General features: G+C 36.8%; 1 protein-coding gene across 16 annotated transcripts; it reads right to left on the bottom strand.

Moving 5' to 3' along the window:
- Window positions 1–9,441: 9,441 nt before the first annotated feature.
- b3gnt7 (UDP-GlcNAc:betaGal beta-1,3-N-acetylglucosaminyltransferase 7) lies at window positions 9,442–16,754 on the bottom strand. Of its 16 annotated transcripts, none has more exons than XM_087302351.1 (5): window positions 16,565–16,754; window positions 11,502–14,050; window positions 10,581–11,436; window positions 10,116–10,371; window positions 9,442–10,053 (listed from the first exon to the last, which is right to left on the bottom strand). In XM_087302351.1, the coding sequence occupies exon 2, from the start codon at window positions 14,048–14,050 to the stop codon at window positions 12,794–12,796; it is 1,257 nt and encodes a 418-aa protein (XP_087158477.1). In that variant the 5' UTR covers window positions 16,565–16,754; the 3' UTR covers window positions 9,442–10,053; window positions 10,116–10,371; window positions 10,581–11,436; window positions 11,502–12,793.
- Window positions 16,755–16,977: the final 223 nt, after the last annotated feature.

The following is a 16,977-nucleotide window of genomic DNA, read 5'->3' as shown; positions in this document are numbered from 1 at the left end:
TGAAGCTAAACTGCAGAGCTGTGGCCCTCCAGGAATCCAGTACGAGTCCATTGGTAGAGTATGTTTCTTAAATTGCTGATTCTATTTTATTAATGTTTACCCCAAAACTAAACCCTCACATTAATTTAATAACAGGAAATATACAGCGTAAACTTGTATTAAATTAGCCATGTCTACCCCTACTCTAAAACTACCTTCCGCAGTAATGTAAAACTATTAACTGCTGCTGTACGGTGTCATAAATTATGCTGTATTGACGTTTCTGCAGCTGTATCCCTTCTTTACTGAGAGTGTTGATTCTAATTACCTGATGGACCTTCTAAAATGGGTCTAGAAGGGATACAGCTCCGGATAATCTATTCAGTGAGGATCATTAATATTTTTATGCTACTGTGGAGGTTGGGGGCTCATGTTAACAAAATAGAATAAATAAATTATATAAATCTCGTTACTTATTTTCAGATAAACACAGACTAAAATATGTAACGAGACATTTGCTGAATTTTATATAGTTTTATATGCATATCAGATGATAAAATCAGAAACTGAACTTAACGTTATAAACAATTAATGGAGTCAAACCGAATTTGTGAAAGTTCAGAGTTGAGAATTTTGTCGCGTGCTGGGCTCCATATGACCAAACTTTTGGTTAGTCGATTTCATTACTGAATAAAAAAATGTACGTACCATAGTTTTACAATTCTAAACAATTTAAAACAGAGCTTTCCCTTTAATTAGATTATCCAATACGCAAACTTTAATACTAAATATTTGATGATATATGTATTAATATATGAGCACTTCATACTTTGATCACATGAATGGCCACGTACGTCAGCGATCATACATTTAAACAAATGCCCTTTTTTCTTCGTTTTTTTTTAATTCAGTGACTAATATAGGATTATTCCTCAAATGTAAAATAATTGGCGTATGTATCATTGTACTTCTCGATCTACAATCGTCTGCTGTAATGTCGGTAAACGTCCAGATGATGTCAGAGTCCTCAAGAAAGAAGATGGAGGAAAACACGACGACAACATGAACGCCTCCAGCAGTTAAAAATTGAAGATGACTTGTTTGGATTCCTGTCCGTTGTCTGAAAGGTAAACTAGGCTTATTATGTAACAAAAACACATGTTGTGGTGATAGTTACCACAATGCAAAATACGGCGGTTAGGTTTGATATCCATGAACTCTTTCCGCCTGTCATAGAATATTTTAAGTCAGAGAGACATACATAATTTATTGCACAAGACTTATATAATTTCTCAACCATCAACCAATGAAGTAACCATAGTCTAAATTAATTAATTTGACTAACTTACGTGTAGTTATAAGGTCATATGTTCGGTTTTCTGTCCCTAAACTAACTTCAAGTGGAGCCTAATACGTTTTGTTTATGTTTTTTAATACAGCAGCGGGGAAAATTTGAATACGTCATGTATTTTACAGTATTTCTAAAGGAGCTTTTGACATGAAATTAAACCAGATTTAGGTTAAAAACTTGAACAATACAAACATAAAAACCAAAACAAATAAAATATGAAAAATTATGTGTAACAATGGAATGACATTGTTAAGGAGAAAGTGCTGATCTACTGAAATGTGTTTAATACTTTATATAAAAGGCATTGATGATGGCAGCTTAACCCTTTAACTATTCCACCAAGAAAAAAAAAATGTTTGGATTGCATTTCTTAACTCCTAATGTCGCTACCCACATAGCAAAATTTCTCTGGCCCAGCTCTGACCCACACAATCAGGTTTTGCTTGGCCCACATGCCGCAGTGAATTACGGTACATGACTGGACCAAATCTGGCTTCCAGACAAGGGCCAAACACAGACCATATCTGGGCCAAGTCTCAGCCAAGTTAACAACTCATAACTGGGCCTGAACTGGGCCAGATAGGTTGGTGTGTCACGATTGCAATGAAATTGATAAACGCATGGAGTGATGCGCTTTAGGCACACTATGGGCACGCTTTTTCTCAAAGTGACCTGATTGGTAGAATTTTTTTTCTTTATTCAAAAATGATTTTAGTGCATTTTAAATGTGGGTCAAGACTGGCCAAACTCACATGACCCACTTATCACATTTTTAAATCTGGGCCAAATACTACAGTTTTCATCTGGCCCAAATCTTGTGTGCCGCCTTAAAAACGGTGCCACCTCTGCCAAACCCTGGCCATGTTTGGCCCACATGCTGTATGCCAGTGCCGGATGAATGCCTGCTGTGCCAGCTTTTTGCCAAATCTGGGCCAGAATTCTTTGCTACTAGGATAGTTAACACACTAGTTAACACATGCATTTTTTTCAACACATCCCATAATTTCGAAAATACCAGCCTCTACCAAGTGGTTGATATGTTGGTTTATGGTAAAAGCACCAGGCTTAATACATATACTATGACAAATCAGAAAATGTGAAGTGTAAATTTGTTTAAAAAAATATTCAAAATAAAACATTTTTGAATACTAAATGACCCTTGTTGTTTGAAGCATGCCATAAAATATTTCAGATTTTCATTTAAAATTTATTTTTCTGTTTTTAAACAATAAAATCCAAATCAAATGTAGTCGTGCAACAAGATGTTTGATTTGTTTTTGTAAACCAACTATGTTGTGTGTAAACCATTATTTAAAACAGTAAAAGCATGGTCAATCATTATCATTACAGGATAAATATATTAGCATTCTAAACCACCTCATACTAAAATTGTAGTCAGACATGCAGACCGAACATGCAGTGAACCTTCGTCCACCAGTAGACACCGTACTTGGACTAACTAGCTGGACCCTACAATATAAATCAATTAACACCATTTAAATCAAATGTTTTTTTTAATCGTGGCTTTATTGTTTTTATTTATGGCACTGAAATAAATTTTTTGCTTAATACACTTTTACACACCTATAAAATAGACTCTAATATGGTTTGAGATAAGGCATTACTGTAAAATACTCAGAATATTATTCTAACAATGTTTGTTATTTACAGTTTTGCCTTTTTTGTTTTTATATATGTTCTGAATCCATATTTTTTGATATGTTGAATAAACTAAACTAAGCTCTTTAATTAATCTATTACTCTGACACCGTTGGAGATAAAGGTTTCAGATCAACTAAGTTTTGAGGCAGACGACTATCTGTCATTCTTAACTTATAAAAAAATATATAAAGCTTTAATTAATCAATCAATTACTATATATATATATATATATATATATATATATATATATATATATATATATATATATATATATATATATATATTTTTTTTTTTTTTTCATAAACAAAATAGTTTTAATAACTCATCTCTAATAACTGATTTATTTTATCTTTGTCATGATGAGTAAATAATATTAAATAATATTTGTAAATAATAAGTAAATAATATTTCACTAGATATTTTTCAAGACACTTCTATACAGCTTAAAGTGACATTTAAAGGCTTAACTAGGTCAATAAGGTGAACTAGGCAGGTTAGGGTAATTAGTTATTGTATAACGATGGTTTGTTCTGTTGACTATCGAAAAAATATATAGCTGAAAGGGGCTAATAATATTGAACTTAAAATGACTTGTAAAAATGTACAAGCTTTTATTGTAGCCAAAATAAAACAAATAAGAGTTTCTCTAGAAGAAAAATATTATCAGACATACTGTGAAAATTTCCTGAATCTGTTAATCATCATTTGGAAAATATTTGAAAAAAGAAAAAAAAACTCAGAGGGAGCTAATAATTGTGACTTCAACTATATATATATATATATATATATATATATATATATATATATATATATATATATATATATATATATACATATACATATACATGCACATATACCTTTGGCTTGAGACTTTTACTCTTTCGCAAAGCTAATGTACACACACTTGCTGAACTATTAAGGAAGTTTTCAACATTTCTCAGCAGCGAATACTCGAATTTCCAGTCATAAATCAACATTGCTGATCTTCCCTGAAGTGTTTTGTTATAGCATAACGACACAGTGAAAAATTTGTTGAGGTTTGCTGTGAAGATTTTTACCACTTTTATTCTTGATAAACAGACCACAGATGGGTATAAAAACATCTGACTTGCTGTTTTGTTCAACACAAATTCCTAACAGATTTAATAAAATACCCATAAATACCCATGGTTATAGATTGTTACATACATACATACATATACAAATACATACATACATACATACATACACACACACACACACACACACACATACATACACACACATACACACACACACATATATATATATATATATATATATATATATATATATATATATATATATATATATATACAACAGTTCTGTCTGGTTCTCGAATCTGATTGGCTGATAGCCGTGAGATATTTAAGTAATATCAGCATCCATACAGCCTCTTTACCCATGTACACAGTATCACTCCGCTTGCAAGGAGTTCCAAGCAAGCTATTTAAAAAGATACAAAGTTTTTAACCGTCCTAGCGAATACATTTAGCAAAACAGACATGGCAAATTATTTATAAAAAATGTATTTATTAATTTTATATTAATTATTAATAATAATATTAATAATATTATTAATTAATTTTATTTATTTATTTATTTATTAAAATTTTTTTTTATTAATGTATGCTTCGATATTAGCTATGAAAGCCCATCAGATGAAGAAGAAGATGAAATGACAACATCAATGAAGCAAACTGCAAGAAGTGTAGCCGTTACATCAGCAGAATTGGACTATTTAGAAAAAATCAGCATGAATACAACACTGTGCGGCAAAATGTATGGGCCGTAAATTGTTTAAAGACAAGGTTGGCTAAAAAAGAGCTCAATATCGACCTCAAGCATATTGAGCTATGAAGTAACTCGACACTCCTTGTTAGATCTAAAGTGTCGTTCGAATCTTTAAAAGATGCTTGCTCTGCTGTTAAACTGTCAGCTTATGATTTGAATCCAACGCGGAAGAAAGTAGTTCCTCATACAAAAAGGTTTATGAGACTCTCCATGTTTGATTTTGTTTTTATTTACACAATAATGCGTCAAACTGTTTTATAAACGCAATACCACACTCGTAGCAGAGTGATATATTGGCACTGGTGGGGGCACTAAGGCACTCGGTCTGCAGCCTCATGCCAACGCACGCCTCCCACCAATGCCGATATACAGCCATATCGCACTGCTAGTCATGTGATATTGCTTGTATGTATATATATATATATATATATATATATATATATATATATATATATATATATATATATATATATATATATATATATATATATATATATAATTTTATTATTATATTTTAAATGCAAACTTGACATAAATTATACAGGTTACATCATAACCTATTTTTTGTCTTCGTCATGAAAACCTGAAATTGCCAAGACAACAAAACCTGTCATAAATCTGTCATAAACATGACTGTCATGATAAAGCCATTATAAATTCATATATGTATCGCCTAACAGCAAGAAGGTCGCTGGTTTGAGCCTCGGCTGGGTCAGTTGGCATTTTTGTGTGGAGCTTGCATGTTCTCCCAGTGTTTCCTCCAGGTGCACCGATCTCCCTCACCAGTACAAACACATGCGCTACAGGTGAATTGGTTGAGTGTGTATGAGTGTAAATGAGTGTGTATTCGTGTTTCCCAGTGATGGTAGGGCATCCGCTCCGTAAAACATATGCTGGATAAGTTGGTGGTTCATTCCGCTGTTCCAAGGCCAGATTAATAAAGGGACTAAGTTGAAAAGAAAATGAAAGAATGAATGAATGCTCAGGTCTAGACTTTGTACCAGCAGTTTTTTCCACACCAGACTCCTTCATTGATCTCTTTATAGGTGTCGATTTTGGCACACTGTTGACACAAATGTGAAAGCACACGCTATCAGGAACGTTTAAAGGTTAATGCTTTATTGTTTAACAGTAGCACAGATAGTAATCAGGATGGCTTCAGATGTAGGTGAGGATCAATCCTGCGCTGGTTTTATTTAGCGAGATAATACATGTTGAGTCACAGTTTGACGTGGCTTTTGGCTTTCTTTTTTTATACACGATGCGATTTAAGTCTAGTCATATAAAGGATTGGTGTCAAATGTCTGCATAGCAGTTTGTAGACTTCCCTTATAAATGTTTTTGGCCCTGTCGTTCCAGTTATTTCCTGTATTTTTTTGTTCCTGCTGTTCAAGATATGCATCAGGAAATAACTGTATAAATAAATGGCCTTTAAAAACGAACAATGAAGATGAAATCATACACGTTTTTCATTGGTGAAACAACCTGACTAATGACAAACACTTAAATTTGGGTTTCAGTTTTTTAATATGTTGTATTTCACTTGTACTTCAACACATTATTCTGTTGTCTCTGTACTGCTACCACCTTGGGATGCACCAAAATGTTAAAAACAAAACCAAAACCGAAAATGGCAACAGTGGCGAGGAAAAAACGTCACCAATTGGCGAAAGTGAAGAATTAAAAAACCTCGAGAGAAACCAGGCTCAGTTGGGCACGACCATTTCTCCTCTGATCTAACGTCTTGTGCAGAGCTGCAGTCTAGGCGCTGGAGAACGAAGACTCGTCTGTCCCTGGAGCATCACATGAATCAGTCTCCCGCTCTCCGCTCCTCCATGACCACCACAGCAGCTGCTCAGGATACGGCCTGGTCCAGGATTATGGGAACCTTGGGATCATCTCGTCACTGGTCTTGGATTGAATCAGTTGCACTGCATAGTCTGAGGGCCTCAGGGTGAGTATACCCAGGTGGAAGTAGAGAATAAAGAGAATAATTAGCGTAGCTGCTGTTTATAGTGTATATAAACAAGATGAAGAAACCTGTGTGGAGCACATTCATGCATCAAACTGCTAAGTGATGCACTGAGTGTAAGCTTTACTAAAAAGATAGGTCTTTAATCTAGTTTTGAACTGCGAGAGTGTGTCTGAGCCTCGGACATTATCAGAAAGGCTATTCCAGAGTTTAGGAGCCATAAATGAGAAGGCTCGACCTCCTTTAGTGGACTTTGCTATTCTAAGTACTACCAGAAGCCCTGAGTTTTGAGATCTTAAAAGAGTGAGCTGGATTGTAGCGAGACAGAAGGTTGGTTTGATAAACAGGAGCTAGATTATTTAGAGCTTGATAGGTAAGAAGCTATATTATAAAATCAATACGAAAAGGAGGATGAAATTGGGGTGATATGGTCATATTTTCTAGACATGGTAAGAACTCTGCCATCTACCCCACATAGCAAAATTTCTATGGCCCAGCTCTGGCCCACACAATCAGGTTTTGCTTGGCCCACATGCCGCAGTGAATTACGGTACATGACTGGACCAAATCTGGCTTCCAGACAAGGGCCAAACACAGACTATATCTGGGCCAAGTCTCAGCCAAGTTAACAACTCATAACTGGGCCTGAACTGGGCCAGATAGGTTGGTGTGTCACGATTGCAATGAAATTGATAAACCCATGGAGTGATGCGCTTTAGGCACACTATGGGCACGCTTTTTCTCAAAGTGGCCAAACTCACATGGCCCACTTATCACATTTTTAAATCTGGGCCAAATACTACATTTTTCATCAGGCCCAAATCTTGTGTGCCAAGACGGGGCCACCTCTGCCAAACCCGGGCCATGTTTGGCCCACATGCTGTATGCCAGTGCCGAATAAATGCCTGCTGTGCCAGCTTTATGCCAAATCTGGGCCAGAATTCTTTGCTACTAGGGACATTTTGTACTAGCTGAAGTTTCAGAGGTGTGTTCTGGCACAAATTAAGCCCTATGTAGGACATAGTAAAAGTATCGAGATGCAGAATCTGTGTAGGGGGGCTACTCTTGTCAAAATCTGCGAAAAGTAATCAGATAATCAATACTTGCTCCATTTCTGACATACTTTAACACATTACAACAGTTATTAAATCTTTGAGCAGGCATTGAAGGTGTGCTGGAGTATCTACTTGCGCTTTGGACGTGGAGATGTTCACCTGTGGCTTCTTCTTCAGGTGTGCTGAGCGTTTGATCTGCTTGTTTTGGCTACTCTTGCCTTGTGTGTTGGTATAGTGTGTGTTGATCTGTGTGCATTGAGATCGTCAAAACTGTTTACTTTGTGTTTGTTTTGTGTTTACTTGCTTATGGTTTGTTTGACACTGATTTATGGATTGTCCACTAAACCTTGGCTGCTTGTCCATGTAAATAATTTGTAGCTAAATATTGTGAATACTAGATTGCGTTACCTTTACCAAAAATTAGTTCATCTATTGACATATACTTAAAGAGGACCTATTATGCAAAGAACACTTTTATAAATAGAGGTAAAGTTGGTTTTATATTTGCACATTCAGACTTTCCCCTTAATAATATAATTTCATAAAAGTATTATTTCCAAACTCCAAATAGCAAAATCATATTAGCAGCCAATGACTATCAAAGTACAACATTCCCTAGTAGCAAAGAATTCTGGCCCAGATTTGGCATAAAGCTGGCACAGCAGGCATTCATCCGGCACTGGCATACAGCATGTGGGCCAAACATGGCCCGGGTTTGGCAGAGGTGGCACCGTCTTTAAGGTACGCACACAAGATTTGGGCCAGATGAAAACTGTAGTATTTGGCCCAGATTTAAAAATTTGATAAGTGGGCCATGTGAGTTTGGCCAGTCTTGACCCACGTTTAAAATACACTAAAATTATTTTTGAATAAAGAAAAAAAATTCTACCAATCAGGTCACTTTGAGAAAAAGCGTGCCCATAGTGTGCCTAAAGCGCATCACTCCATGCGTTTATCAATTTCATTGCAATCGTGACACACCAACCTATCTGGCCCAGTTCAGGCCCAGTTATGAGTTATTAACTTGGCTGAGACTTAGCCCAGATATGGTCTGTGTTTGGCCCTTGTCTGGAAGCCAGATTTGGTCCAGTCATGTACCGTAATTCACTGCGGCATGTGGGCCAAGCAAAACCTGATTGTGTGGGCCAGAGCTGGGCCAGAGAAATTTTGCTATGTGGGTTGTTCACAATCAAATAAACAGTGTTAATGTTGTTTTCAAGTCATACTTGCATGGTAATTCCGATCGAATATTCAAAGTAACATGGTAAACAATATAGAGACTTCTAAATGAACGAATGTGTGAATATAAAACCAACTTTACTTCTATCTTTTATAAGGGGTTTAAACACAGTTGTGTGGCAAAAGTGTGTGTATAAAACCAGCTTTTAATAGTAAATTATTACTCTACTGTCTGCAGAAACACTCTGACATTCTCCTTTTGCACGTGTCATCAGTAGTTTCATATATAACTTCATATATTATATATTTGAATTGCATTAATATATTTCTTTTGATCAACCCTATTTCGGGGTAGTTCATTATGATGGGATTTACCTTCGATGTGTGATTTGATTGGACGGGAGAGAAAGAAACGATCATCAGTCCTCTGGTCTCTTTTAAAGAAATGTTTATTTACAAACACGAATACATTTTCACCTCGGTTTGCTCACCAACATATTTATTTTCCTACACAATCAGACCATGCAGTTCGGATTAGGAATGTCCATGTTTTGCATGAACCTTCAAGTACAATTGAATATCCTACACCAGACTCGCCTCCTCCGATCCCAGGAGGTGCTTCATAAATTAATTCGACATTTACATGTACCTTCACAGTTTTGAAGTAAAAGCTCCAGTCTACGGGCAAATCAAACGTGTGTATGCACAGGATCAAGATCTAAATGCTGTAACCTGAGCTAGCTTCACATCTCAGCATGTAATTTCAGAAATGTACATCATTGAAAGTAAAGTAAAACATGCACTTTAAAACAGAGAGGGTGCTCGCTGCAGAGCCACATGGGTGGAGCTCGCCTACTGTACAATGAGGGGGAGCTTGAGCTCCAGCTCCTCCTCCTATGGCTGTTTTAATGCGTACACCTACCCCACCCCCAGTGACATCACTTGTAGAAGAGGAGGTGCAGCAAGGAGGAGCTGGAGCTCATTTCATTGATCCAATTGTCTGATAACAAGAAAAATTGCGGCTCTTTTCCAATGTTCAATGACTTTTTTTTTTTATACCCTCTGTGTTTAGCTGTTTCTTTCTTTTTTTTTTTTTATTAAAGACAATTCTTGTGCCTATTTGTTGTTGTATGTATATGTTTACATTGTATATACTGTTTATGGGCTTAAAAAAGGAGCTGGAGCTCAGCTCTGCCCATGTGGCTCTGCAGTGAGTACCACTTGGATTAAACACGCTAGGGTAACATTCGTCCACAAGGGGGCAGACTGAAACAAAAACGATGAGGTAGAGACTAGTTTCCTTCACTTTGAGACTCATTTTGGACTCAAAAATGTCTTTGCAGCCAATTTATTTGGTAACACTTTATTTTGATGGTCAATTTGAGTATTAGACTGCTTAATATCTGCTCCTTCAACAGACATTTAACTGACTATAAGAAACTTTGAAGGTACATATCAACTTTCACTAACCCTAACCTAACAGTCTGCTTATAATCTAATGGGAATTAGTTGGCACGTAGTTGCAAAGTAACTTAAATTCAACAAACGGACCATCAAAATAAAGTGTGACCATTTATTTTTATCCTGTGGAAGTTAACACAGGCTTTCAGACAAAATACACTTTCTTAAAGGGGTAGTTCACCCAAAAATGAACATTTTCTCACAGTTTGTTCACCCTTTAAAACATTTATAAGCTACCGTTAAACACAAAAAGGTAGATATTTGGAGAAATGTTGGAAACTTTTAACAATTGTATTCCATAGTATTGTTTTTTCCAATCATGGAAGTCAATGGTTTTCGGCTTTCATTGAAACTCAATTCCTGGACGGCCGCAGCTCTGCATAGTTTAGCTCTGATCACCTCCAACTTATACTTCTGCGTCAAGTAATCGGCGTGACCCATGGCGCATGCAACACACGTAGTTGTGCATTCATACTTCTGCGCGGTTTCTGTTGCTCTGCAATTACACTTCCGAAACGCTAGTTGGCAGTGAGGTGTTAATGTTCCTCGGTGTCGAGTTTCTGGTGTTTTGTTTTTTCTGAACGCTTCCTTAATGTACAAGTAGCTCAAACTCGCTTATTTTGAGGCAGGAACCGGCGGATGTGCAACAACTTTAACTATGAGGTAAACATAAAACAAAACTTACGATCACGGACATCCACACTTGTAAACAATCGCTCTATCGGGCTCAAACTGCTCTCGGTCCCGCCCACACTCATCAGCGCTACCAAGCCGAGCAATCACAGAGCTTGCGCTACACGTTGTTGCGATGTGTAGTACAATTTTTTGAGAGATGCGTGTCAGCGATGCCGATGGCCACAGCGAGGGCTATGCGTCCACGCGTAGGCCGCACCATGGCATAAGTGTGCGTTTGACGCATGAGCAATACTACACGAGTAGCAGTGTGATATGGCTGTATATCGGCACTGGTGTGAGGCGTGCGTTACTGCCTTAGTGCCCCCACCAGTGCCGATATACAGCCATATCGCACTGCTACGAGAGTGATACTGCGTTTATACAACAGTTTGACGGCAGAATTGTGTATATAAAAACTAAATCAAACATGGAGAGTCTCAGAAACCCTTTTGTATGAGGAACTACTTTCTTCCGGATTCATATCATAAGCTGAGAGTTAAAACAGTTGAGCCAGCATGTTTTAAACTTTACATCTGTAGTGTCTGCTTTTTGCTGGCTGTATGTGGGCGGAGTAATACATAAAGGGTAAAGAGGCTGTAGGAATTCTGATATTGCAGAATATCGCACGGCTATCAGCCAATCAGATTTGAGAACCAGACAGAACTGTTGTATAAAAGAGTATAAATTGGCCTTTACACCTGCATGATAGTCTCTAGTAGTCTTGAACGCCTTGGATCAGCTGTGTTCGATTAGGCTTGAGCTGCGGCCCTCCGGGAATTAAGTTTGAGAGCTATGCTGTAAACAATGCCACACAATCGATTTACATTGGGACAACATGAAAGATTTAAGTTAACTTACTAGTTTTAACATATTTAAATGGATTGAACATAAAACAATCAAGTTGTCTCAACAAAATGTCAAGAATTGTGTTGCTTTAGAACAAAAGTAGTTTGAACAAGCGACAAAAAAATAATACGAAAGAAACTCTTAAAGGCTTAAAACCCCTTTAGGGAGAGGAAATAAGTGGAAAATGTAAATTTTACATTGGTGAACTTTCCCTTTACATACTTCCAAAGAAGATTGTCAAACCAGTTTTTCTAAAAGAAGAAAAAAACATTAGGCTGAGCAAATTATTAGTTATTTTTTGGGGGGGTGATGTTTTTGTTTTGCAGCCTATCACTGAAAAAGATGATTGATTGGATTCACTTAACATTTCTAAGGTTAAAGCGGTGGCAAACAACTTATATGGGCTGAACGTAAAGTAAATGCAGTAATGTTCAGCTTAATTCGTTTAAATCAGCCCGTATGCAGTAGTCAACATCTAAAGTTAATTAAAAATGCTTTTCAAAATTGTCCTTGAACAAGAGTGGGTGCTGTTCAATAGTTTTAGGACAAGTTTGTTGAAAGGTGATGAACCACTTGCAATGTTGACCTCGGTAAATACTTTGTAACCACTAAACCTTAAAAAAATACCTAGTAAATCAAATAAATCATTTGTTTCAGTGTATAAATGTTGGCCAAAAGTTCCTACGAATCCCCTCACACTTCTGTCACTTTGGTACATAAATAAAATTTAAATAAAGTCTCCCCAAAAAAGGAGTACGTTGTCTTCGAGCGACCTCAAAGTTCTCGGCTTCTCCTTCAGATTCAGTCTAAGAAGTCGATTTTCTGCGAGCAGATCAAGTCACTGTTGACCAGTTTCCACATGCTCATCAGGTCCGGCGGGAGCAGTTTATGCACCACGATCAGACTCTTGAAGAAGCACGGCTCTCTGTTCAGCCGGCTGGTTTTATTCTTCACCAGCCCGAAGGTTTTGAACGCGTTATGTTTGATCGGCGTGACCTGCAGCACCTCCAAACACATCCCCAAAAACACGTCGTCAATGGGGTAAAGCTCCAGGGTTTCACAAGCTCCGTATAGTTTCCTTGCAAGAGCGCCGTCCATCAGGAAGCCTCCGCCTCCAGCGTAGGGTGGATATAAAGTCTTGTTATACAACGCCTGCGGGATGTAGTACTTGTTCTGCTTCTTACGAATGGGCTTGGCTTTGAATAGGACATCCCCAACGAAGAGATCCTTCAAGTTTCCGCTGATCTCAAGGTACTCGAAGATATTGGGAACGCTTACAAACACATCATCGTCGCCTTTAAAGATGTATTGTGTTTTCGGGCAGTAGCTGGAGAACCATTTGAGGAAGTGGATCTCCTTGAGCGTGAGGTTGAAGAAGCTGTCCATGAAGTCCCACTGCAGGATATCCCCGTAGATGTAATCCTCATACTCCAGGAGCTTCTGGTGATTGGCGCGCTCTTCGAGATTGGAGGATTTTCCTAGGAGGAAGAGAGTCTTGATTCGTTTTCCATTAAGGACTTGCTCTTTGCCCCAAGTTTTCCGAATCACTTCCCTACGGTCGAATTGAGTGATTACGGATTTGATGACTATCAAGAGGTCGATTTCTCCTGAGCACTTCTCTGGGTGGTTGATGAGCATCGGGAAGTATCTGCAATGCCTGTAGAGGAGGAATTGCTTGAAGTTGTCCTCCAGTCCCGTGAACCACTCTTGGCTGGAGAAGTTGAGGTTGATGCTGCAGTTGGAGCTGTCAACATCCCATGTTGATGGAGCCTGTTTTAGGGTTATCCTGGAACCTTGCGTGGTGGACTGCAGCCTTTGGATGGTCTTCCAGAAGTTGACAGTCGCCTTTTTCTGCACCCCGCTGTCCGCCGTGAGCTCCATGCGGGTTTGTCTCTCGATGTGGTCGGTTTGGAAGTCCTGCAGGGATGTGAGGTTTCCGCGGTGGACTACGGTCAGGGTGACCACGGCCAGCAGGAACATCAGGCTGACGCGCTTGTAGACCCTCCAGCGCTCTCTGGTGGTCATCCTGTAGTCAGTGAGCAGAGAGGTAAACTCCATCTGCAGCATCAACACATGCACTATTTAGTATGGCATCAAATGTGTGATATTGAAACAGTGACTCTCATGCATAATCAAATATGTTGCATATAAAGTTATTTCTTAATTATTATTGTATTTTACAAGGAAAAATTCATTCTTATTGTTGTATTTTACACTATTATTGTGTAGTCAGTGACCACTAACACTTCATATCACTTTATGACTATAGCGGCCGCTTATCGACTGAACTAAATTTATTTTTGATGTCTTGGTCTATTTGGAGGGCTGGAATAAATTGCCTCGGGGGCCGGGTTTGGCCTGCGGGCCACCAGTTGAATAGCCCTGATGTAGATTCCATCTGCGGCATGAACACATGCACCGTTTAATAACCCGAAATAGGTTCAAACGACATATAAACAGTGTGGATGCTTTCAATCTCATGCATAAGCAATATTTTTGGATGAAATTTGGTTTGCATAATCAAATGTGTCACATATCAAGTATTTTTTTTTATTTATTCTCGTCGTATTTTGCATGGAATATTTTATTATTGCGTTTTGCACTGTTATCATCCTGTAATCCGTGATCAGACTACATCTGTGGCATGAACACATGCACTGTTTAATATCTCGAAATGGGTTCAAATGACATGTAAACAGTGTGGATGTTTTCAATCTCATGCATAATCGCTATTTTTGGCCAACAAAATTGAGTTTGCGTAATCAAATGTGTCACATATCAAGTTTGTTTTGTTTATTATTGTTGTATTTTGCACGGCAATCCTGTAGTCAGTGATCAAACTCCATCTGCGGCATGAGCACATACGCCGTTTAATACCTCCAAATAGGTTCAAATGACAAAAAACTGTGTGGAGATTATGAATCTCGCGCATAATCAAATGTGTCGCACATCAAGTATTTTTTATTTATCATTGTTGTATTTTGCATGAAATATTTTATTGTTGTATTTTGCACTGCCATCCTTAAGTCACTGATTAGAGATGTACATTAACACATGCACCATTTTAATACCTCAAAATGTGTTGAAATGACGTATAAACTATGGATGTTTGTTTTAAATCTCATGCATAATCTATATTTTTTGATGAAATTTAGTTTGTATAATCAAATGTGTTTCATATCAAGTATTTTTTATTTATTATCATTGTATTTTGCATGAAATAATGGCGTTTATTTGAGTATAAAACATGAAAAGTGATATATATATTTTTACAGTGTGAGTGTTAGATTAAGGATTACATTTTGTGTAACTTTTAACACAGCGTGTTGAAGTATTTTAAATCAAATGGAACTGAAAAGTAATCAATATTTGCCAGCGAAATTTGGTTTGCTAATAATAATAATTTTTAAATAATAATTAAAATAGTTATTATTTATTTAATTATATTGATTAAGCAAAGCTTTAATAACGGCACAATCAAATATATTTACATTTTGTTCAAATTGAATATGTGAATCGATCTGAAACGGGCATGTGTGACTACTATTGGTAAGACTTTATTTTGATGGTCCCTATTGCACATTTTATTGACTAAAAGTTGCATTCTACATGCCAATTACTTCTCATGAGTATTAGTAGACAGTCTGCTTAATATCTGTTGATACTGCTCCTTCAACAGACATTTAACTGACTATAAGAAACTTTGCAAGTACATATCAACTTACACTAACCCCAGCTTAACAGTCTACTAAACTTCTTAACAAAAAGTCTACTACTTAACTATACCACCTAACATTTTAACAACAAGTACTTCACTATCACTGAAAAAAGTGTTGCATGCAGAACTGTTGCAAACAATTTATTTGTGTTGAATTTAAACAAACAAATTAAGTTTAATAATGTTCAACTTAATTTGTTTGTTTAAATTCAACACAAATAAATTGTTAAGAACCACTTAACGTAAAAAATTTTAGTGAATCTAAGGAATCATCTTTGAATATTTTTTTTTTTAAGTGTACTACTTAACATCTATTGAGAATTAGTTGGCATGTACAGTAAATGCAATGTATCTTAAAATAAACAAAATGCGTTAAAGGGACCATCAAAATAAAGTGATACCCTAATATTGTTTGTACCCAAAGACATAACACTGTTTTCATACATTAATCCTTTATCATTTCGCATGGGTCACATTAATAACCTCTATATTATATTATATTATATTATTATGTAAATAAACCTGTTGATGCGAGTGGACTTGGTTCTATGTCAGTGTTTTACGGCTCTGAGGTCTGCATTTAAATAAAGCAAACCACACATGCTGATGCTTTCTTCCTTACATCCACATGATCATAGATAATATGAATATTGTCATAATAATATTTTAAAATGCTGACAACTTTCACTAAGCTTGTTGTGATGTAGCCTAGGTAACGTGATGACAATTCATAAGAGGAGATCGTTTTATGAATATAAATATTATTAATAACAATAACATAAAAATAGGAATTAATAAAATATTGACAATAACATAATTGTAACGAAACAAACAGAGGAAGAACTTATACTCACATTTTGAGAGATGTTCTTCTCAGAGTGTTACTTTAATAAAAGCCAAACAGGTCTGCCGCTCTTCAGATGAATTATAAAGTTTCCTTTAGAATATCCTGTTCATGATTTCAAGGCGAGACGAAACAAAAATGCCACAATAGACGATTTTTTATATCTCCTCCGCGGAGTTTCGCTTCAAGATGTGAAAAGCGCGACATCCTTGACGTGCACTGCTTTTAAAGTGTGTCCGCGATGACTCCGCCCACTTTCTCTCGCCCCGCTTTCTCTATCTCTCTCTCACTCTCTCTCTCTCTCTCTCTCTCTTTCTTTCTCTCTCTCTCTCTCTCTTTCTCAATTCAACTCAATAATTTATTTATTGGCATGACAATTGTTACAAATGTATTGCCAAAGCAGTTATAAAGTTTACATAAAAA

This window comes from Danio rerio, chromosome 22 (genome assembly GCF_052040795.2).
Source record: "Danio rerio strain M-AB ecotype USA chromosome 22, GRCz13ab, whole genome shotgun sequence".
NCBI classification, from domain to species: domain Eukaryota; kingdom Metazoa; phylum Chordata; class Actinopteri; order Cypriniformes; family Danionidae; genus Danio; species Danio rerio.
This window is presented reverse-complemented; position numbering and strand designations above follow the sequence as displayed.